The sequence below is a fragment of the Rattus rattus genome, chromosome 15 (genome assembly GCF_011064425.1).
Source record: "Rattus rattus isolate New Zealand chromosome 15, Rrattus_CSIRO_v1, whole genome shotgun sequence".
Taxonomy (NCBI): Eukaryota; Metazoa; Chordata; class Mammalia; order Rodentia; family Muridae; genus Rattus; species Rattus rattus.
In genome coordinates, this window is record NC_046168.1 from 33,630,509 (window position 1) to 33,655,791 (window position 25,283).

The 25,283-nt window shown below is 39.3% G+C and overlaps 1 protein-coding gene across 1 annotated transcript in view; it reads right to left on the reverse strand.

The window, feature by feature from the left end:
* Window positions 1-25,283, reverse strand: part of Greb1l (GREB1 like retinoic acid receptor coactivator) — a 238,693-nt gene that overhangs the window by 67,881 nt on the left and 145,529 nt on the right. The window contains exon 7 of the mRNA XM_032885701.1: window positions 24,556-24,678. Within this exon, the coding sequence (XP_032741592.1) occupies window positions 24,556-24,678 (123 nt within the window). The remainder of the gene's footprint in view (window positions 1-24,555; window positions 24,679-25,283) is intronic.

Consider the following 25,283-nt stretch of genomic DNA (forward strand, 5'->3'; position numbering starts at 1 on the left):
ATAACATTAGGAATAACTAGATGGTGAGAGGCAAGCACAAGAACCTAAGCAACAGAAACCAAGACTACTTGGCATCATCAGAACCCAGAATCCCACCACAGCAAATACTGGATATCCCAACACACTGGAAAAGGGAGACAACTTGAAGATAGAAAACCTAGGAAAGAAATCAGGAGTCATAGACGCAAGCACCACCAATAAAATACAAGAGATTGAAGATAGAATCTCATGTGCAGAAGATACCATAGAAAACACTGACACAATAGTTAAAGAAAATACAAAAGGCAAAAAGCTCCTAACCCAAAACATCCAGGAAATCCAGGACACAATGAGAAGACCAAACCTAAAGATAATAGGTATAGAAGAGAGTGAAGACTCCCAAATAAAAGGGCCTAAATACCTTCAACAAAATTATAGAAGAAAATTTCCCTAACTTAAAGAAAGAGATGCAAATGAACATACAAGAAACCTAAAGAACTCCAAATTGATTGGACCAGAAAAGAAATTCCTCCTGTCACATAATAGTCAGAACACCAAATACACAAAATAATGAAAGAATATTGAAAGTAGTAAGGGAAAAAGGTCAAGTAACATATAAAGGCAGACCTATCAGAATTACACCAGACTTCCCAACAGAGACTATGAAAGCTAGAAGACACTGTACAGATGTCATACATACCTTAAGAGAACACAAATGCCAGCCCAGGCTACTATATCCAGTAAAACTCTCAATTAACATAGATGGAGAAACCAAGATATTTCATGACAAAACCAAATTTACACAGTATCTTTCTACAAATCCAGTCCTACAAAGGATAACAGACGGAAAACTCCAACACAAGGAGAGAAACTACAGCCTAGAAAAAGCAAGAAACTAATCTTTTTGCAACAAATCCCAAAGAAGATAGCCACACAAATATAATTCCACCTCTAACAACAAAATTAATAAGAAACAATCACTATTCCTTAATATCTCTTAAAATCAATGGATTGAATTCCCCAATAAAAAGATGACAGACTTAGAGATTGGATACATAAACAAGAACCAGCATTTGCTGCATACAAGAAACACACCTCAGTGACAAAGACAGACACTAAGAGTAAAAGTCTGGGAAAAATTTTTCCAGGCAAACGGTCCAAAGAAACAAGCTGGAGTAGACATTCTAATATCAAATAAAATCGACTTTTAACCAAAAATTATCAAAAAAGATAAGGAAGGACACTTCATACTCATCAAAAGAAAATTCTACCAAAATGAACTCTCAATTCTGAACATCTATGCTCCAAATGCAAGGGCACCCACATTCATAAAATAAACTCTACTAAAGCTCAGAGCATATATTGCACCACATATTAATAGTAGGAGACTTCAACACACCAATCACATCAATGGACAGAACATGGAAAGAGAAATTAAACAGAGACATGGTGAAACTAACAGAAATTATGAACCAAATGGATTTAACAGACATCTATAGAACATTTCATCCTAAAACATAAAAAGGTACCTTCTTCTCAGCACCTCATTGTACCTTTTCAAAAATTGGCCATATAATTGGTCACAAAACAGGGCTCAGTAGATACAAGGATACTGAAATATCCCATGCATCCTATCAGATCATCATGTACTGAGGCTGGTCTTCAATAGCAAGAAAAACATTTAAAAAGCCCACATACACATGGAAGCTGAACAAAACTCTACTCAATGACAACTTGGTCAAGGAAAAAAAATAAAGAAAGAAATTAAAGATTTTTTAGAATTTCATAAAAATGAAGGCACAACATACCAAAATTTATGAGATACAATGAAAGCAGTGCTAAGAGGAAAACTCATAGCTTTGAGTGCCTCCAAAAAGAAACTGGAGAGAGCATACACTAACAGCTTGACGGCACACCTAAAAGCTCTAGCACACAAAGAGGCAAATTCACCCAAGAGGAGTAGAAGGCAGGAAATAATCAAACTCAGAGCTGAAATCAACTAAGTAGAAACAAAAAGAACTATACAGAGAATCAACAGAACCAGGAGCTGGTTCTTTGAGAAAATCAACAAGATAGATAAACCCTTAGCCAGACTAACCAGAGAGCATACAGTATCCAAATAAACAAAATCAGAAATGAAAAGGGAGATGTAACAACAAAAACTGGAGAAATTAAAAAAATTATCAGATTCTCCTATAAAAGCCTATACTCAACAAAACTGGGAAATCTGGAGGAAATGGACAGCTTTTTAGACAGACACAAGCTACCAAAGTTAAATCAGGATCAGATAAACCATCTAGACAGTCCCATAAGCCCTAAAGAAATAGAAGTAGTCACTGAAAGTCTCCCAGCCAAATGAAACCCAGGGCCAGATGGGTTTACTACAGAATTCTATCAGACCTTCATAGAAGACCTAATACCAATATTCTTCAAACTATTCCACAAAAATAGAAACAGAAGGAACACTACCCAATTCATTTCTTGAAGCCACAATTATACTTTTACCTAAACCACACAAAGACCCAACAAAGAAAGAGAACTTCAGATCAATTTATCTTATGAATATAGATGCAAAAATACTCAATAAAATTCTTGCAAACCAAATCCAAGAAAACATCAAAAAGATCATCCAACACAATCAAGGCTTCATCCCAGGGATGCAGGGATGGTTCAGTATACAGAAGTCCATCAATGTAAACCACTATATAAACAAAGTTAAGGAAAAAATAACCACATGATAATTTCATTAGATGCTGAGAAAGCATTTGACAAAATTCAACACCCCTTCATGATAAAAGTCCTGGAAAAATGAGGAATTCAAGGCCCATACCTAAACATAGTAAAAGCAAAATACAACAAACTAGTAGCCAACATCAAATTAAATGGAGAGAAACTTGAAACAATCCCACTAAAATCAGGGACTAGACAAGGCTTCCCACTCTCTCTTCCTCCCTATTCAATTTAGTACTTGAAGTCCTAGCCAGAGCAATTAGATAGCAAAAGGAGATCAAAGGGATACAAATTGGAAAGGAAGAAATCAAAATATCACTATTTGCAGATGATATGATAGTATACGTAAGTGACCCCAAAAGTTCTACCAGAGAACTCCTACCGCTGATAAAAAAAAAAAAACTTAAGCAAAGTGTCAGGATATAAAATTAACTCAAACAAATCAGTAGCCTTCCTCTACTCAAAGGATAAATAGGCTGATAAAGAAATTAGGGAAATGACACCCTTCACAATAGTCACGAATGATATAAAATACCTCGGCGTGACTCTAACCAAGCTAGTGAAAGATTTGTATGACAAGAACTTCAAGTTTCTGAAGAAAGAAATTGAAGAAGATCTCAGAAGATGGAAAGACCTTCCATGCTCATGGATTGGCAGGATTAATATAGTAAAAATGGCCATTTTGCCAAAAGCAATCTACAGATTCAATGCAATCCCCATCAAAATTCCAACTCAATTCTTCATAGAGTTAGAAAGAACAATTTGCAAATTTATTTGTAATAACAGAAAACCCAGGACAGTGAAAACTATTAACAATAAAACAACTACTGGGGGAATCACCATCCATGACCTCAAGCAGTATTACAGAGCCATTGTGATAAAAACTGTATGGTATTGGTACAGAGACAGGCAGGTAGATCAGTGGAATAGAATTGAAGACCCAGAAATGAACCCACACACCTATGGTCATTTGATCTTTGACAAAGGAGCTAAAACTATCTAATGGAAAAAAGATAGCATTTTCAACAAATGGTGCTGGTTCAACTGGAGGTTGGCATGTAGAAGAAGGCAAATTGATCCATTCTGTACAAAACTTAAGTCCAAGTAGATCAAGGACCTCCACATCAAACCAGATACACTCAAACTAATAGAAGAGAAAGTGGGGGAAAACCTCGAACACATGGGCACAGGGAAAAATTTTCTGAACAGAACACCAATGGCTTATGCTCTAAGATCAAGAATCGACAAATGGGACCTCATAAAATTGAAAAGCCTCTGTAAGACAAAGGACTCTGCCAATAGCACAAAACTGCAACCAACAGATTGGGAAAAGATCTTAACAATCCTACCTCTGATAGAGGGCTAATATATAATATATACAAAGAACTCAGAAGTTAGATTCCAGAGAATCAAATAACCCTATTAAAAATGGGGTACAGAGCTAATCAAAGAGTTCTCAAGTGAAGAATATCAAATGGCTGAGAAGCACCTAAGAAATGTTCAACATCCTTAGTCATCAGGGAAATGCAAATCAAAACAACTCTGAGATTCCATCTCATACCAGTCAGAATGGCTAAGATTGAAAACTCAGTTGACAGCAGATGCTGGTGAGGATGTGGAGAAAGAGGAACTCTCCTCCATGTTGGTGGGATTGCAGACTGGTACAACCATTATGGAAATCAGTCTGGAGGTTCCTCAGAAAATTGGAAATAGTACTGATAACCCCCTATACCACTCCTGGGAATATACTCAAAAGATGCTCCAACATATAACAAGGACACATGCTCCACTATGTTCATAGCAGCCTTATTTACAACAGCCAGAATCTGGAAAGAACCCATATGTCCTTCAACAGAAGAATGGATACAGAAAATGTGGTACATTTACACAATGGAGTACTACTCAGCTATTAAAAACAATGACTTCATGAAATTCTTAGGCAAATGGATGGAAGTAGAAAATATCCTGAGTGAGGTAACCCAGACACAAAAGAACACACATGGTATGCACTCACTTATAAGTGGATATTAGCCCCAAAGCTTGGAATACCTAGGAAAAAATCCACAGATCATATGAAGTCCAAGAAGAAGGAAGACCAAAATGTGGATGCTTCATTCTGTCTTAGAAGGGAGAATAAAATACTCACAGGAGGAAATACAGGGACAAAGAATGGAGCAGGGACTGAAGAAAAGGTCATGTATACACTGCCATACGTGGGGATTCATTCCACATGCAGCCACTAAGCCCAGTCACTATCACTGATGCCAAGAAGTGCTTGCTGACAGGAGCCTGATATGGATGTCTCCTGAGAGGCTCTGCCAGAGCCCTGCTGACACAGATGAGGATGGTTACAGCTAACCATTGGATTGGAACACACAGGAACTCCAATGGAGGAGTTAGAGAAAAGGCTGAAGGAGCTGAAGGGGTTTGCAACCCAAAGGAAGAACAACAACATCAACCAACCAGACTCCCCAGAGCTCCCAGGGACTAATCCACCAACCAATGAGTACACATGGAGGGACCCATGGCTCCAGCCACATATGTAGCAGAGGATGGCATTGTCCAGCATCAATAGGAGGAGAAGCCCTTGGTGGCTCGTTTCCCCAAAGTAGGGTAATTCCAGCGCATTAAGTTTGGAGTGGGTGGGTGGGAGCATCCTTATAGAAGCAGGGGGAGAGGGGAGAGGGCATGGGAGATGGGGGAAAAGGGATAACATTTGAAATGTAAATCCATAAAATATCCAGAAAAAATAAAATTAAAAAAAATCTTCAAAAAATTATACTTAAAATCAACAGTGATTAATAAATATCATCAAAGCAGAAATAGTTTAAAGAATTAGCTTGTTCAAACTGTGATTCATAAAAAACTGTTTGAATTAGGTGCCATATACCAAATGATTTTTGAAAATAAGATCTACTTTTTGTAAAAAAATATTGTGTTTGTGTGAGTGCGTGTGTGTGTGTGTGTGTGTGTGTGTGTGTGTGAGAGAGAGAGAGAGAGAGAGAGAGAGAGAGAGAGAGAGTCTGCATGTGACTGCATGTGTCCAAAGAGAGGTTGGATACTGTGGAACTGAGATTACAAGCAGTCGTGAACCTCCTGGTGTAGGTGCTGAACTGAACTCAGGTCTTCACAGAAAATAGCAGACAATTTCAAAGCAAAATATTTTTTTCCAAAACATATTTCTTGTGATTTTTTTCTTTTAAAAAAACCTTGAATTCCTCATTTTGTGGAGCTTGCTGATTCAACGTTCCTAGTACCACCGAACATCTCTGTGTCCATTGTATTTCTAATAAACTAATTGTTAGAGGCCTAGTCAGATTCATATTCAATTCTTTTCAAAAGAATCTAGAAGCAGCTGTAAATGTCTACCAGAGGGCAAAGAGTAAACAGCTTTCTCTCATGTGTGGATATCAGGAGTGATTAGTGGGGATTCAGAAGTTGTCAGCCTAATTCTTCTTTCTTTTAAGATTTCATCTTTACGGTCCAAGAGTGGTGGCACATTCCTTTAATCCCAGCACTCAGAAGGCAAAGGCAGGCAGATCTATGAGGTTGAGGTCAGCCTGGACTATAAAGAGAGTTCCAGTACAGCCAGGGCTATTACACAGAGAAACCTTGTCTTAACAAGAAAGAAAGAAAGAAAGAAAGAAAGAAAGAGAGAGAGAGAGAGAGAGAGAGAGAGAGGGGGAGGGAGGGAGGGAGGGAGGGAGGGAGGAAGGAAGGAAGGAAGGAAGGAAGGAAGGAAGGAAGGAAGGAAGGCAGGCAGGCAGGCAGGCAGGCAGGCAAGCTTCATTCCCCTGGTACTGAAGTTAGAGGCAGTTGTCAGTTGCTTAAACCAAACCCCCAACTCCTGGGTTGGAGGAGAAGACAAGGTGGATTTTGTACATTGTGATGGCTAACCTTCAGAACAGACAGCAAAATGATCCGTTCTCTGTCTCCTCTGTCTTACCATTTATTCTTCTTAAGCACTGGGTTTTTGTAGGGTTCCATCCTTTATTCACAGCCTGCCTCTTCCCGTACCTTTCATGACTGATATTAACCTTGATGGTTTGACCTACAGGTTGTAGCTCTCCTCCATAGCACACATCAGTGAGTGATGAACAGCTCCATTCATTCAGACTCCACATGTCCACACACTCTTCTCTTGGAGAGTCTGTCCCTCCTTCCACGGTTCCTCTCTCAAGCGACGGCATCATTAGCCCAGAAAGATGGCTGTTGCCTGAGACACCGTCGTCAGGCCCATAGTCGTCTGCCAGGCCCATCTGATTTCATTTCCTGAGGGCTCTCATTTTGCCTTCCCTTTTCCAACCTGTTAACACTCTGGTTGAGGACCTCGGCATCCCTCACTTGAACTAGTGAGATGACCTCACAGCAGTATTTCTACCTCTTGTTTGTTACATGTTACTGCCAAAACGATCTGGTTCAAATTCTAGAACAGGTCATTTCTCTGTTCCGTAAGTGTAGGGTGAACTCCATGTTCCTCAGCCTGCCTTCCGGTGGCTCTTTTCTCGTTTACCGACCACTCATCACCTGACACTTTGAGTTGTGCATCTTATATTTCAAGTTCAGTATTTAAGAAAGTTCTTGCACTGTCTTGTAATTTTCCTCCTTTCCTGCTTGTTTTATTTCTTTTTTTTTTTTAATAGCAGATCTTTGTAGGTAGCTCAGGCTAACCTCCTCTCATCCTCCTAAGTGCTGGGGTTAGAGGTGTGCATTGCTACATTAGTGCTCGGTTTCTTACAGCCATGTGTTTCTGCTGTGACTGGAATGTGGGCTGTCCTCCTCCCACTCCTTTGAACAGTATTCCCTCTCCATTTTTAAGACCAATCTCTTCTAAGGATCCACCCACAATCATTTGGGATGTTGGCTAAAGCACACTAACAGATCGTGTAGGCCTATCTGCTTTACTGGATTAGGAGGCACTATTTGTTTTCATAACCTCAATTGCTAGTCACAGCAGGAGCATTAAGAAATGTCTGTTGAGCAGAATCAAACTGTGGTTATCGCCTCTATGTCATTTTGACTCCTCTGGTTGGAACGCAGCGAGTGCAGAGCTTTTTGTCTAGCACTGCGTTCTTCTAGGCAGCCCCGTGGCCATCTTCAACTGGCAGCTACAGGGAATGCAAGCATCTGTTTTCAAATATTTGTCAATGAAATTTCACAGAAGTCTTTTGGTATTTATAAAAAAAGAAAGAAAGGAAGGAAGGAAGAAAACATCACCTGCAATAAAAGGCTTCCCTACAACCTGCAAAGGTAAAGGCAGTGGTTTCACCACATTCTTATTCCAGGTCAGGTCCTGAGCTCCACTTAAATTGATTGCAGAATTAGCTGGACTGAGAGCCGGAGAATCTTAAAATGAGAGAGGTTGTTTAAATTAGCAAGCATTTAGATACGCAGGAAAAAGGTTAATTTGGCATGGGTGAGCTGAGAAAAGCAGGAGGGAGGGTTTAGGTCTCTCCTGGAACCGTTCAGATGTTTTAGGAAGAATGTGTATGCACTCAGATTTAATTAATTTTTATTTGAGACACATGCAGTAGGATTTAGTATATGTTAGGTGCTATTATAAGTACTTCGAATATATTAGTTCCTTGATCCATGTAATACTTTTGTACTTTAGTCATGGTAGTGCGTCAAACTCAGATGACCTGTCATTGGGGTGGGTATCTACACTCCATATCCAAACTATGTCCACAGTTCCTTCAAAAACACATTTTAATGAAATACATCTATCACTGTACAAATAAGTTTCTTATGTGTGTGTATGTGATTGTACTTGTATACATTCACGTGTGAATGAATACATATGTGCAGAAATAGACCGAGGTCATGTCGAGCATCATCCTCAATTGCTCACCACTTTAGTTTTTGAGACAGGGTTTTCCTGAACCCGGTGCTCATTGATTTGGTAAGACTGGCTAGTGAGCCACAGGGGTCCTCATGTCTCCTTCTCCAGCACTGGATTTACAAGTGCTGTGCTGCTCAGCCAGTAATCCAAGCATGTGAGAGGATGACACGCAGGTTCAAGGTTAGCCCGGGATTGATGGGAACTCAAAAAAAAAAAAAAAAAAAAGGAGTCCTTGTGTAGCTTCAGAGTATCAGAAGATGCTATGCAGGCTGCTATGGGAGAAAGCTCATGAAGAATATCATGCAGCTGTGAGCCATGAAAGTTACAATGCCGAGGAGCAGGAGGATATATATCACAGGTGCAGTAACAACAAGAATGTTATGGGGATAACCAACTGCTTTCTAAGTGGGTTTAAGGCCTGCCCCACAGGAAGAAACCATGTGTGGTGGTCAATGGTGGGGAAGCTCACTGGCCCTAGGTGTGAACCTAGTAATATTGTTTTGGTCAATAGACACAGAATCAGAATGACCTCTGCACTGTCTTCCTACGCACAGCTCAGCACAGCTTTCAGGCACCACTGGAGGACCTTCTTTGTGGAGTGGACAGTAGTTCACACAGACACTCACAACTGCTTAAAGTGCAGAAAACGAGTGTCTGTGGAATCATAAATGTGTCAGTCATAAATGGGACAGCCATTTACCAGGCCTCTCCCTGAGGCTCAGGGAATATCATGAATAGTGGGGCAGGGATGAAAAGACTATCAGAACAGAGGCTGGGAGGGCTGGGATGACGTAGTGTCTTCTAGATATGACACAATCATTAACTTATAGCAGCTCTAGCCACACAGACCTTCCAGCATGGATGGAGAGGGGCTCATGAGCTCCCACCTTTAGCCAAGGAACTATATGGTCTTCCACACTACAGCGGATGGGTTCAAACCCATGACTGCATGAGCAGAGCAAACAGGACTCAGTGGGTCATTAAGCAAAGAAAGACATGAAGTTGGAGGAAATGGTCGGGTAGGGAATGTATCCAAGGGGAGAGGCAGATTTGGGGGTGGTGAATATGAGCAAAATACATTTTATACATATATTAAATTCTCCACATATAAAATATAATATTTTAAAAGGGCGTGGAAGCCGGTGACAAGGCTCAGTAGATAAAGTGGTCGGTGATGAACACAAAGGCCTGGGTTCAGATCCCAAGGACTCAGGTAAAAAGCTGAACTGCTTGACGTGCACGTGATAAGGTACAGTACACTGTTACAAAGCACGGAATATCTAAGTTTATTGATTATATTTAATATGCTCATTCAGTATTATATGTTTATAAAAGCACTAAAATTATAACTACAAATAAGTTGCTCAGAAGAAGTAAAAAGATCTATTATGAAATGTTAAAGGAAACTATGTAAATGAGAAGATACCATGTGATCATGGGTCAGGAGACTTAGTAAGGGTAAGTGGGCACTGCTGCCCAAGAGTTCTGAGATTTACTGCAGTCTGCACCAGCACTCCAATGAGCTTCGTCCAGAAACTGGCAAGCCAATCCTGACATTCACAGGGAACTACAAGGGACTTGGGTAACCAAAATAATCTATGAAAAGAATAGCACAGCTAGAGAACTTACTTTTCCCAGATCAGAGTCCCACACAAAGCTGTCAAAATCATACACGTGGCATTGGCACATGATGCACACAGATAAGCAACGGCATTTAGAACCTACACATTAACCCTTTCATCTTAAGAACAGTCAAATGGTGACAAGAGTGCTAGGGAAACTCATTGGACAAGAAAGCCATTTTTTTTTTCCGGCCATTAGTTTGGGGATAACTGCATAGCCCTATACAATAGTCCTCAACTGTCACACCACACACAAAAATTAAGTTAAAATGGATTTAAATGCAATAGTATTTCTGTGAGTTTGAGGCAAGTCTGGACTACATAGAGTTCCAGGCTAATTGGGATGACACAGTGAGACCTTGTCTCTAGCAATATGTAACAGCTAAATGTAATGTCTAAAGCTTTATCCTTCTCAGAAGATGTAGAAATGATGCTCATAAACTTGGCATTATGCAAGTATTTTTTAGGTATGAGTCAAGAACATAGCAATAAAGAAAAAGATGGTTTTCATCAGAAGAAGAAAGATAAATGAGTTGGAATTCATGAAAACAGAAACAAACTGTGTTCAAAGGACATAATCATAGGAGTGAATGAACTGGGTTTATGGGGCACTCCTTTAGTCTCAGCACTCTAGAGGCAGGGGCAGGGAGAGCACTCGCTCTCTATCTCTCTGTCTCTCTCTGTGTATCAGACAGAGACAGAGAGAGACAGAGATAGAGAATGGGGGTGGGGGGAAGCCAGAGCCTTTGGTCATTGCTTGTCAAAGTACAAAATGGGGCAGCCTTGTAGGCAAATAATTCCTCCTACTCTCCCAGGCACGAAATTAGAAGTGAAAGCAAATGTCTTACAAAGGAACTGCCTGCAAATGTTTTCAGAATTATCTTCTTTTTATTGGTTGGTTGGTCGTTGACTGAGAATTGAACATGCTGCCCATAAAGTCCTCCAGTGAGTCCCAGAGAGTCCAATAAGTATCCAAATGTTAACAGAAATATCCACTAACTGACAAATGGATAAACAAATTTCAGTTTAGAGAGTAGACTTTTACTCATCAGTGAAAGGAGATAGATCACCAGCATATGCAACAAACGAGTCAAGTGGAAGGAGCCAGTTGGCAAATGCCAATAAAATGTCTGGAGTACAGAACTGCAGAAACAGAAGGCAGATTTAGAGCTGCTCTCAGATGAGGAGAGGGCTAAGCAAGGACTGCGAGGGTCCTCCTCAGGGTGAAGACGACTATTGAACATGGTGGTGCACTGAGGCAGGAAGAGCAAGAGTTCCAAACAAGGCTGAGTTTTATGTGAGATCATGTATCAGTAACTCACCACATCCACCAACTTGCAAACTTTTAATGGTTGAATTATACGATGTAAAATTACTTGTCAATGTCAATAAAATCATTATTCAAAATGCCACAAGTACTCCATAATATAAACAAATCTTTTTTAAAAAAAACATGATGTAAGTAAAACAGAGGAACCACATGTGACAGCACAGATAATTTATTACACACAGTCAACAAAAACCAGAAAGAGAAAAAAAAAGCAACTGCTGGTTGGCCTGCATCTCACTGGCCCACCTTCAATATCAATAGGGCTCCACTGGACAATGCCTTGTGAACTCACTCCCTTGGAGAAAGTCTCCTACAAAGCTCACATCTGGCTTTTGCAGCTTTTTCTCTCTAGGCCTTCTTCAAGACCATCAAGATCCCTGAACACTGTAAACCAGTCCAGAAATTCGAGAGAATATAATACTTCAGAAGCAGCTCTCAATTAGTGAAGTGCCTCAGTGGTAGAAGCCATGTCTTTAGAAGGTAATTCTGGAAGGCCTTTGGTGTGCTTCTTAGTGAATCTGATAGAGACAGACCTTTGGGGGCTATAACAATCACATAGAAAACACTTGCTTTCACTGGACTACTTTTGCTTCTAGGCACCACTTCCCAAATAAATTCCAACACTCAAGTTCTTATCTTAGGTCCTAATTCTTTTGGGACTCAAACATATCAACAATTTAAAAGAGAAAAAGGCAAAAAATACAGAGTTCATAGAAAAATTAAAAGCTTAAGAGATTCAACGTCAATAATAAGAGAGATATAAGTGAAAACCACACTCAGATACCATTGTTCCCTGTTGGAATGACAAAAATCCAAAGGTTTCCACAAGTTAGCGACTTTGCAAAAATGAACTGCCACGTTACACTGGTTCAGCCTCCCTGGTGATTGGATCTATAGAGATTATGGGTGAGCACACAACAGTTCAGCAATTGCTGGACATTGATACACAAATAAGAAGTGGTATGTGAGCCTGGAGTGGTGGCGCATGCCTTTAATCTCAGCACTCAGGAGGCAGAGGAGCTCCAGGACCACCGGGGCTACACAGAGAAACTTTGTTTCAAAGAACCAAATCAACCTAACAACCAAATCAAACAAACAAAAAACCCAGGATATATGTAGACATTACTCATTGCTGACTTACTTGGAAGCAATATAAACACCCTCCAGTGCTGGATCAGGCTAGGTAATTACGGCACATTTGAGAAGCATGGCGATTCATTGCACTAAAGAGAGGACACTTTTTGCTCGGAAGGACATCTCAGTTGTAGCAATGTGAAAGTGAGCCAGACACGCAGGCAGTGTACAACCGGCTGCCTCTGGAGCGAGCAGGTGCGTCAAGGAGAATTGTTACTTTCCCTTGATTAAATACACATAAAGGACATCTAGAGATGTCTTTCTTCTTTTGTATCAGTGTGAACAAGTATCTGATGGAAACAACTTAATTTTGGTTCCTGGTTTCAATTCGTTATGTTCAAGCCATACCAGGCCCATAAGAAACTAATTACAGTGACCATCTGCTTGTAGACAGGCATGTAGAAACTAGGTATGGAAGAGAAACTTACTATACACATATGAACATACCATATATGTTCACATATATGTAAACACATGCACACAGGTACTAGCTAGGATTTCTATTGCTAATGAAACACCAGGACTAAAGACCAAAAATAACTTGGGGAGTAAAGGGTTTATTTAGTTTTTGCTTCCACCTCACAGTTCATCATCAAAGGAAATCAGGACAGGAACTCACAACTCGGGAACACAGGAACTGATGTAGAGGCCATGAAGGGCTATCACTTACTGGCTTACTCCTTGCTGTTTGCTCAGCCTGTTTTCCTATAGAAACCTGGACCACTATCCCAGGGATGGCCACATCCATGATAGGAGGGCCCTTCCCTGTTAATCACTAATTAAGAAAATGACTTACAAGTTGGCCTACAGCCCAATCTTATAGAGGCATTTTCTCAGTTGAGGCTACCTCCTATCTGGTCACTGTAGTTTGTGTCAAGTTGACATAAAACTAGCCAGGTATTCTAAAAATGTTAAACATTTCAAAATAGTAGAATAAATTGATATTATTGATATTATTATTATTGTTGATAAATAAATAAAGATAAAAATGCTTACATGTAAGCTGACAAATAGTATTTTATATACTTAATAATGTTTATTAAATATATAAAGTAAAAGTTTAGTTCAGTAGTGGGTTACACAGAGTGATTTTAATTTTTTAAAAGACTTATTTTTATTTTATGTGTATGTATCTGCACGTATGTTTGTACATCACATGTATGGTGGTGCTGGAGGAGGCCAGAAGAGGGACTCTTGAGTGTGAGGACAAATGGGTCTCTGATTCCTGTGCCTTCTCTTGGGTTCTTTTCTTTCTATTGGTTTGCCTTGTTTGACTTTGACTTGATGTCTTTTGTTTCAGTTTATTATATTTTATTTTGTTATTGCCTCTTAGGAACCTGTTCTTTTCTAATAAGAGTCATAAAGGAATGGATCCAGATGAGAGGGGAGGTGGAAAAGCACTGGGAGGAGTAAAGGGAGGGGAAACTCTAATCAGGATACATTGTGTGAGAGGAGCCATACTTGTATCTTTATCTTTCAGTTTCCTGATGCCTCTTCCTAATTCTTCTCCCCTGCTTTCTATCCAAGCAATTATTGACCTACTTTTTTCCAGATTGTCTTGAATTGTCTGGAGTTTATATTAATAGAATCATGAATATTTTGGGGAGCCTAGATGCTTTAACTCCCCAGAAATCTTTTGAGATCACTTCCAATGCTATGACCATGATGCGTAACATCACACTGTGTGTATAGAGAAATTATGTTTAGACATTGAGTTGTTTCCTGTTTGGGGCCATCACAAAGAAAGCTGCCACGGATACTGCACACACTTTTCTATGGATCTATATTTTCTTCTCTCTTGAATAAACAAGACATATGCTTAACAGTTAAAAAATCTGCTTTTCCCCCTAAAAGTTTTCCCATCTTACACTGAATGCATGTATTAAAGGGTTTTAGTGTTGTGTTGTGTTGTTTTTAGACAGGGTTTCTCTGTGTAGTCCTGGCTGTCCTGAAACTCTCTTTCTAGGCTTTGGGCTGGCCCCAACTCACAGAGGTACAATTGCCTTTGCCTCTTGAGTGCTGGGACTAAAGGTGAGGCTTATTTTTTTTTTATTGTTGTTTTGTTGTTGGTTTTGGCATATACTCAGTGCTCGGTGGGGTCAGCCTTTACAGTTTAGTCATTCTACAGTGTAGCACAACACGATGGACTTTTTTTATTTTTTATACGTAGAAGCAATTTTATTTTGATCTTTCACTCATTCGACTGAAAGCTTTCCCCCCACCACTTAATAAAAAACAGTAGGAGATTGTATAATTTTTTCTTTTATTTTTTGAGGCTGTAATATAGTCACATTATTTTCCCCCTTTCTTTTCCTCCCCCCAAACCATCTCATAAGCCCCTCCTTGCCCTCTTTCAAATTTATGGTCTGCTTTTTCATTGCATGTATATATGTATGTACATACGTATTTCTGAATATGACTAGCTCACTGTCTCGGTCTGTATAATGTTGCTGTTCCTATGTATTTGGCACTGACCACTTGGTAGTGGATAAGCAGTCCCTCCCTGGGCTTTCCCTGGGGAAGACGAGTTCTGCTCTCAGTTCTCCTGAGTTGCTGGCAGTTCTTTGTGTGGGGTTAGCAGTCTTGTGGTCTTTCCCTCATCCACTCTGGAGTCCTTGTTCAAACAGTTCACGTTTAGGCAGTCATGTTGGTGAGAATTTAAAAGGGTATTTCATTTTTTGGAAAGAGAATGGTTTCCATTCTTATTTATATATATGTATGTGTCCATGTGTGTGCCACGTGTGAGGGTGCACACATTTGTGTGTGTGTTATATTTTATTATCATTCATCCTCTTTATCATTTAACTGCCACCCCTCTTACTGCCCACTCCTTCCTACACAGACAGCACTGAATGCTGTCCCCAATCTTTCCACCCTTTCTTTAGATTTTGTCTTTCTCATGGTCCTGCTCTATCTACTTTATGACCTAAACACATGCACATAAGCATGCATACACTTATTGTTGTTTTAATTTGCATCTTTTCACACTACTAGAACATTATTGTTATTCACACATTTCTCCTGCCTTCTTCCCCTTCCTTCTCTTCCTGCACTCATTTGAACTGAGACAGTCTTTCAGAGTGGCACAAGCTGACCTTGAACTTGTGATCCTCCTGCCGTTGCATCCTGAGTAGCTGGAATTATAAGTATTTGTCACCATACCTGGCTGCTTACTTTTTTATTGTTGAATTTTGAAACAGACTTATTTATCCTAGATGGGATTTTTTTTTTCTTCTTCTTCTCTGAGACAGGGTTTCTCTGTGTAGTTCTGGCTGTTCTGGAACTCACTTCATAGACCAGGCTGGCCTCCAACTCACAGAGATCTGCCTGCCCCGGCCCAGTGCTAGGAGTAAAGTGACCTCAGATGGGATTTTAAAATATGCTTTGCAAAGATTCTTTTCCAGGCTGTGGCTTCTCTTCCTTTTCTCGTAATAGTACTGGTAAAAGTATGGGGAGAAGCTCAGTCAGCAAAAACCTTGCTATGCCAGCATGACTTCCATTTCTACAGCACACGTGGTTTTTTTGTTTTGTTTTAAAGAAAGAATGGGAAACAAGCTGAGTGTGATGGGGCTCAAAGCCGGACAGATCCCAGGAGCTTGCTGGTCAGCCAGAGTAACTTAGGGAACCCCAGGCCAGTGAGAAACCCTGTGGCAAAGAGTGGATGGCACTCAAAGTTGTTCATTATCCTTTATTCCTGCATATGTGATGAGTGATGAGAAAAAAAATCAGTAAAATGCAGACATCTTCTATATAGTTAGCTTAGTTCTGAGAAGTTTGGAATATTTCTACCATGAAAATCTGTGGTAAAAACAGAAACACATGTACCAAAATCTCTTTTTCATAAAAATTCTTAGACTTTTTTCTTTAGTGTGTATACCTGTTTCTGTCCCTCTAGACCAGTCTAATGCTGTGACCCTTTAATATTAGTTCGTCATGTTGTGGTGACCCCAACCATGAAATTATTTTCATTCTTACTTCATAACTAATTTTGCTATTGTTATGAATCTTAATGCAAATATCTAAAATGTACGATACTGATATGTGACCCCTGCAAAAGGGACACAACTCACAGGTTAAGAACCACTGACCTAGACTGTCTTGAAATGATATAATAAAAATAAGTAAGTTTCAATATGAACTACTGAACCTTTCAAAATGCCAAATACCATGCTCTGTGCTATAATGTTAAAAAAAATACCAAGATACAAATCTTATCCCTAAGGAGTTTATAGCAAAAAAGGGAAAGAAGCTGCAAGATCTCACTATCTGGTTAGGATAGGCAGATATGCTAGCCAAAGTGTAATTGTGTTTGAAGAAGGGTCCCTGGGCAGGACAGACCTTTGGCACAGAGGGGGACAAATCTAAAGCAGATTGGGAAGAGCATGGCTACTATTGAGGTCAGCTTAATGATGCCTTCTCATACAGACTGCATTCTAGACAGTTGTCAGAAGAACAGAGGAGTCCAAGGGCAGGTTTTGGAAGCCAAGTGATGAGTCTACGAGTAAGGGGCCTCAGAAGCACACAGCATAGCATTAAACATTTTGGACACTCAAACAGCAGTCCTAAACAGGAGACAAAGCAAAGGAGGTCAAGCAGTTCATGAAGGAGTCAGAGTTGAGAGGCACAGGCAGGTAGATCTCTGAGTTCAATGCCAGTCTGCTCTACCAAGCAAGTTCCACGACAGCCTAGGCTACACAGAGAAACTCTGTCTAGAATCCCAGAGCCCCCAGAAAAAGAAGTACTGGGAGGAAACCATGCACATCCAGCTCAGGGTTGCCACAGTAACCTTACATGTTTTACTGTTTGCATGTGTTTGTATGTATAATACATGTGTGTATAAAAGGGGCTCACATACATTGTGCACATGCTGAAGTCACAGGACGACCTTGGTCGTCAGTCTTTGCCTTCCACTTGGTTTCGAGACAGGTCTCTCATCATTCCCAGCTGTGCATGCCAGGCTAGCTGGTTCTTGTACCCACAGCTCATCTTCTCATAAGGGCGAATGAGTTACAAATGTGTACATTACTGCATCTGGCTTCTATACAGGCACTGGGGGTCCAAAGTCTTCATGCATGCTCAGTATTTGTACCACTCGATCCACCTCACCAGTCCCTTCCCCGATTTTACATTTTAGAGAGCATCATCCACTTGGAGGTTCCAGACTACAGCATTATTACGACAGAGGACAGCAACAGCCTCACTGTACAGTGAGCAGCTGTGCTCCAGTGTGTATTCCCCACCAGGATGCTCTGTCTCATCATAGGCCTCAAGCAACAATCAACTGGCCATAGACACTAAGATCTGAAACCACAAGCCAAAAGAAACCTTTGCTCTATATAAGTTTATCTTAGGTATTTGTTAGAGCAGTTATCATCACCCACCGCCTTCCTCTCTGCTTAGGTGTGCCCACAGGCATGCAATCCTGAATGGCTTAGGTCTGTCCTTATTCTAATGGAACAACAGTGATAGGATCTTTTATGAATGACTTTCTTGTTCATTCGTCTTATCTATGAGCCTCAGTTATAATGCTGGATACAGGAAGTTGTTTGCTCATTCTTAGTAATGTATTTCATTCTATAAATTTCTTCCCATTACACTGCTGATGAACACTTGAGTTCCTTACAGCTTAATCAATTTCGAGAAGCACTTGTGAAGAGGAGGCATGTAGATGACTCTTACAAGTTTACCTAGGGAACAGCTAAACTACAGAATGCTCATACTTTCTACTCTACAAAAATAACTGGTGCACTGACTAACATTCTTTATGCTAGATATTTTAAATGTTTAAACGTTTTCCTTGTGTGTGCCATCTTGTCTGTGTGTGCACCATGTACACATAGGACCTGCAATAGTCAGACAAGGGTGTCAGATCCCCTGGAACCTGAGTAATGGGTGGTTGTTAGCCAACTGCCTCTTTGTGCTAGGAATTGAATCTGGATCCTCTGCAAGATTGGTAAGAACTCTTAGCTTCTGAGCCATCTCTCCAGTTCCACAATTAACACTTTACCAACAGTGTTTTTTCTTTTCTGGTTTTTGAAATTTTGCCAACATTTTATTATTGTATTGGCATACTTGAAATTACTGTGAATTTGATATTTGAGATATATACATATATATATACATATATATATATATATATATACATACATACATACATACATACATACATATTGGCTTCTCCTACCCCCCCTTGCTCTTTCTTTTTTTCCAGATAGGTTTCTATGTGTAGCCTTGGCTGTCTTGGAACTCATCCTATGGAACAGGCTGGCTTTGAACTCAAGAGATCCATCTGCCTCTACCTTCTGAATGCCCAGATCAAAGGCATGTACCACCAATGTCCTGCAGCTTTTCCTGTTTTTAATGGAGAATTTCTTTTTTCTTTTTTTCGGAGCTGGGGACCGAACCCAGGGCCTTGCGCTTGCTAGGCAAGCGCTCTACCACTGAGCTAAATCCCCAACCCATAATGTAGAGTTTCTAATTACCACAGTGGATAATTATCTTTCCATGTATTTGTTAACTATTGAGGTTTCTTGTTTTATGAGGTACCTACTAACATAATTTCTCATATCTTAATATTGATCTGTCTTTTCCTTATTGGTTCAAAGGTGCCATTTTTCTTTGAAACTAGTTCTGTGTTAATTTTACATATTTAACATATTCTTATTGCTTCATAACTTAGGGATTTTGCATTTATTCTGGTTCTTTTTAATAACACAAAGTTATATTTTTAATATACTGAACTGTGAATCTTTTCTTTCACAATCAACATTTTGTGTTTCTAATTTTGAGACATTCTTCCTGGATCTGGATCTGTGCTAAGTCCACCTGCCTTTGTTATATGTTTATGTCATGTTTGGCTGATCTGAGGTAAGCCCTCTTGTCTGATATTACTCTTACTTCTTTAAAATACTAGCTACAACAGTAAGAACTTACTACTACAGTGGTTTACAGAGAGGGAAGTCCCAGTCATAGCCAATGTCTCTGATTGCAATAACAAGGATAACCTCATGAGGCACTTTTCTAGGTTCATTTGAATGTCTCAGTCATTTAAAATCAGAAAGAAAAAAACTGAAGAAAAATGATTTGTTTCATTGTGAGTCTGGAGTTCAAATCCAAGACCCCATACCTGTAAAGCAAGTGCTATAGAACTGAGCTACATCCTCAAGTAAGAAAGCACTTTGATATACATATTCATTTTTATGCCAAATCAATCAATCATACAACAGAATTACAGAATTGTTTTATAGATAAGTGGCCCATAGAGACAAAATTGAGCCATCCCATAAAGTCATATGCTAGCCTTTTTGACAGAATTTTTGTCAAAGTCATTCTATTATTGGTTTTGGCAGGCCTTAAGTGGCTTGTCTTTGGCCTAGTGGTAGATAAAAACATTATCTTCATTTGGAAAAATGGTACACACTAATAAAATAATATTATCCCAGGGTTAATATATATTTTCAGGTACTGGGATAAATAGAAAAGTAAAGTGAGAAATTTGGAGATTTGGGCTAAGAGGCCCTTGAATGTTGTAAGCAGAGTTCTGTGAGTGGCTATAGTGGGAGCTCAGAGACCAGACACTGAAATGTGGACCGTAGAGACTGTCTTGATAATGTTTAAGATTGAAGGAAGGATTCTATTGGACATTACTAAAGGCCATGAGTGCTACATTCTGGCAAAGGATTTGTCTACATTTTCTGCATGTTTCAAAACTGTGAGAGGTTGAATTCCAAGGTTGACAGACTACTCAATTTGGCAAGAGAATTTCAAGACAGATTAGCATTCAGATTGTAACATATTTGTTACTGGTGTATTTTAGTTACATTTAATGAGAATTAAGAACAAAAAGGAGAGAAGAGTTTTTAAAAAGCATGTAGTCTGGGGGTTGGGGATTTAGCTCAGTGGTAGAGCGCTTGCCTAGCAAGCACAAGGCCCTGGGTTCGGTCCTCAGCTCCGGAAAAAAAAAAAAACAAAAAAAAAAACATGTAGTCTGGACAGAAAAGGAACAAACTGAAAGTTATAGACAAGAAAGGTCTGCATGTTTTTATGTGTGTGAGTGTGTGTGTGTGTATGTTTGAGAGTATGTGTGTATGTGTGTGAGTGTGTGCACATGTGTATGAGTGTGTATATTTGTGAGAGTATATATGTGAGTATATATAAATGAGTGAGTGTATGAATGTGAATGTATATACATTCAAATATATCACTATATATATATGAGTGTGTGTATGTATATGTGTGAGTGTATGTATATGTGTGTGTGTGCATGGGAGAGTGGGAGAGTGTATGTATGTGTGTGAGTGTTTTAAAAGAAGATTAGTGTCATTAAAGAGAAACCAAACATCTAATACTATAGGGAAGGCACTTTAAGTGCATCTCAGGAGTCAGCCAGATCCTACCATCATAGGTTCCAAAGGGTAGAATTATAAATTCACTTGAAAGACTCACTTGGGAAGAAATTGTTTCCAGCATACCCTGCTCCCAGAGGCTTTCCCAGGGAAGTGTTTTTCTAGGTCTCTTGCCCAGGAACCCGGAGACTGTACCACCATAACCATAATTCAAGGGGGGTCCAGAGAGCTACTATTTAAGCTAATGGCAACTTTGTCATCCATGTAGTCCTGTTTTGGGGGGAGTCGTTGAGAATGCAAGGGTTCCTGGGGTCACAGTAATTTCTAAGATCCCAGAGAAACACCTGTGGGTCTCGGCAGTGGGCAGCAGGTTTGGATCCTCTGCCAGAAGCCTCTGAGATTATGTTATATAAAACTATGAGGGTAAAAATCCATGGCTGCAATAGAGACTTGAGGATATCAGAGAGCAAACAAAGAATATCTGCTAAGAAAAGCAACAAGTGGACCCAATCATGAGAGAAGCCATATGGTTTGCAAACACCAAGGCCATAGGGCAGGGTTGCATAAACCTGCTGGTGTTTCTATGATGACATTGTATGCCAGACATGGAGCTGCAGGATTTACTGTTTGCCTTACTGTGTCTCAATCTTTCTTTTGGGAGGGGGGACATTTCTTCTTTCTGTTCTTCCCTTTTGGAATAGGGATGTTCTCTCTGTGTCACTGAATGTTTAAAGTATGTAATTTATTTTTATTTTAGAGGGGCCCATGGGCAATTATCTTGAATCACAGTAGGGACTTTGTACTTGTCTACACATTCCTATTGCTGTGATGTTTAACCATAAGAGGTCAAGCAATCAGAATGAACCCTTAAAAGCCATAAACTAAAATAAACTTTTTCTATCTTAAATAAAATGGTCTGGAGCAACTGGAAAGCCACATATAAAAGGACCAACTTAGAATCTCACCTTATACCCTACACAAAAATTAACTCAAAATGGCTCCTTGGCTTAACTCCAAGAGTTTTAACAACAAAATTTTTAGAAGAAACTTAAACATTTCAAGACTTTGGGTTAGAAAATATTTATCTGTTCTTAAATTCTTGTCCCGATTAAATAATGTGTGTATCTGTGGGAGATAGATGTATATAACGTAGGTAACTGAAGACACAGCTACTTTGATGGTAAAATAATCCATTGGGATTGGTAACTGGAATCTAAATAACCAGTGACACAAAATGTTGTATGAAAATATGCAGGGGTGAGTAGTGCAAATTAGAACAGCCAAGGCTTGTGGGTAATAAATGAATCCTTGCCTCCAATGCTGCACAATGTGTATTCACATTTCAGGCTAAGAAACCTTGTCTACCAGTAGTCCAGTTCACCTATAGATGGGTGAATCTTAACGTATCAGAAAAACAATTTATACCTAATGTTTATCATGACACCATAATGCTAACATGGAATTCTTACAGCCTGTCATATTCAGTCTGTGTCTATCTATACACATAAATGGATCGCTATGAAAGTCTTCCAATGACACCTTATAGACGAGTTTTTCTTCTAGTAAACTATCTGAGTTGCACATAAATCTGCTAACAATGAATTTTGGGTCAAGTTATCTCTTACCTTCCACCCAGGAATACTGAAATAACCTTTGGCCACTTGTGTTTACTGTGAGTCTGTCAGTGACCTTCTCTCTCTCCCTTGCTTATGTCTCCTCAGGGCACTGGGGGATCCTTGGCTAAAGTCCAAATCTTTGCAAAAGACTGATTTCTTCTTTCAGAACAACAACAAAGAATTGTTTTCAAAACATATTTCCTGGTATGATTAATTAATATCATATTCGTGCTTATGACATTTTAGTATTTTCAGGGGACAACTTGTTATTTATACATCTAGCCTACCTTGTAGGAAAGCTAGCATGATTTATTGTTTTTAATCCCTTCTATGCGTGGTTCTAAATTATGGGGGTTGTTAGTCAAGTACTGGAACCCTGCCTCACGATGCCTGATAAGGTTCTTAGAATGTAATGAACACTTGATATGCACTTATTGGAATGAAGTAAATGTTAATTTTTAACACTATAGTTTTAATTTTTCATTTTATTATCTCCAAGGTCTAAGGGAAAATAACATTACCATAAAACCCATAAAATCACTAAAATAATATTCTAGGAAGCCATGTAGGCATGTTGCTGATGTAATGAAGGCTGGTCTTTCAATGCCAAGAGCCAAATATCAACTTTTTTCTTTCTCAAATAGCTAGTGACATGATGTTCATTTATTTTAGAAATAGTCTGCTGTCTTAGGTAAAAGGCTCTATCTAAATATCCTAACAGTTTAAAAGTTGCTCAGGATCAGGAACATTGTTTTTCAGATTCAGTCAGATTTTGCTGACTATAGGCACACAGTAAATATGTCCTACTGAAATTGGCCTTGTTATACTTGTATTTCTGCTGACATACTCTAATACTTCCACCTTGTAAATAGTTTACCAGACCAGGAGAGGCTCACATGAAAGTTGAAAGTAGCATGGTGCATTGCTAGTTTTTTGGTTTTTTTTTTTTTTTTTTTAACTCTGTGGTGAAGCAGACAACGGCTAGCACATATGAACTGTCAAGGTACAAAGAAGGGAACTAAGAAATAATTCATGTGCTCAGTTACGGTACCTTTCTTACTGCCTAAGATCCAGTGGTGTTACTCCTCAGTAATTTTCTCAAATAATCAACAGCTCATCAACCTTCAGCATAGGCCATTTTGTTCTGCCTGAAGTCTTACCCTGACCTCAGGTTCTGACTAGTGCCATATAATATATGAGTTTTTAGAAAGCTCTCCTTGTGGCCACTTAACAATTGAATCAGTCACCCATTCTGCTGTCCAGATTTGATAATATACTAGAGTGTTCAAGCACTAAGATTTTTATCTAGTTATTTGTAACCGAGCTCCTGTCTTGTAGCATTAAGACAGATCCTGGATCCATCCACTGTGGTTGTACCCAATCTATCCTGGAGCCTATTATATACCAGCTAGTGTGCTATTCTCTCCAGTTATCTCAGGGTTCCTGTTGTTTCTGTTTTTTTTTTCTTTTTCTTTTTCCTTTTAGAAACCTTGTTTCCTTGGTGTCCTTGATCCCCTCTGTCTCTTGTACTCTTTGTATCTCCTCTTCCATGCCGTTCCCTGAACTCTGAGGGGATGGATGAGAGTCATCTTAGGGGTTAAACACAGCTATTCCCTAGGATTCTACTCTAGTGAGTGTGTCCTGTGTCCCCAGTATGTGTTACCCCAGAGTTGTGATATTTGATTTCTACATACTCTATATCCAAAGCCCCCGATGTCCCATCCTACATTTAACCTCGACTTTCTTCCACCTGTCAGTTTTCTCCATTCTCTGTCTAAGACTGGCAAGACCACTGAGACTTAAGTCCTGGTTCTCCAAAGACTTACCATCTCAACACCGGCTTCTAATTCCATTAGTAAGTCGAATTGTATCCTAATAATACTCAATGAGTATTATATTTGAAAACATCTCACTCAAGCCAGCTAAGTAAGCTGAAAGATGCTTCATTAGTTCATACCTGTCTGAGTGAAGCCTGCTTTGTATCCATTAGCTGTTCCATTTTCTGGAGCCACACTTGATGACACTGAAGAAATTGGCTTAGTGGAGTGGCAAAGAGCAGAGGATTGTCGGCTTCTACATTCTAGAAGGAATTAAAAAGGGCTATGAAGAAGCTGGTTTTTATTTTAACAGGCAATCGGGACACAATTCACAAGATCAGTGAAACAAGGTTTTACTTCTTGAATGGTAGCGACTGTCCTAATTGCTATCTCCAACAGCCTGTCCAGACTAGGCCAGGTGTTATGCTTAAGGCAAAGAAATCACAATTTTATGGCCCTCAGATTAGTTCCCACACAAAAAAATGCCATAACCAACACAGTTTGGATAGTTTTATGGGTACGATAGAGGGTACAATGTCAATAATTTATAAAAAACATTAAGTTTTTTAAATACCAGGTAACTTGTTGTTCATAATTTATTTAAATGTGTCATAGTAACTTTGAATCCATGTAGCCTGCTTTCATATGTTCACTCGATCTTAATGAATATTCAAACATAAAAACAGTATAGATAGAAGAGACAAATTAGAAGGAAATTGTTATTATTAGTTCTTACTAAAGGAAGTAGGTAAGTGATATTCAAAATGATTATTGATAATGCAGTGGCGAGTTTTGCATTGAGTATCTGATACTACTGAGGTTTTGGTATGTACTGTATACTGACTGTATATATACTGTATATGTTTCT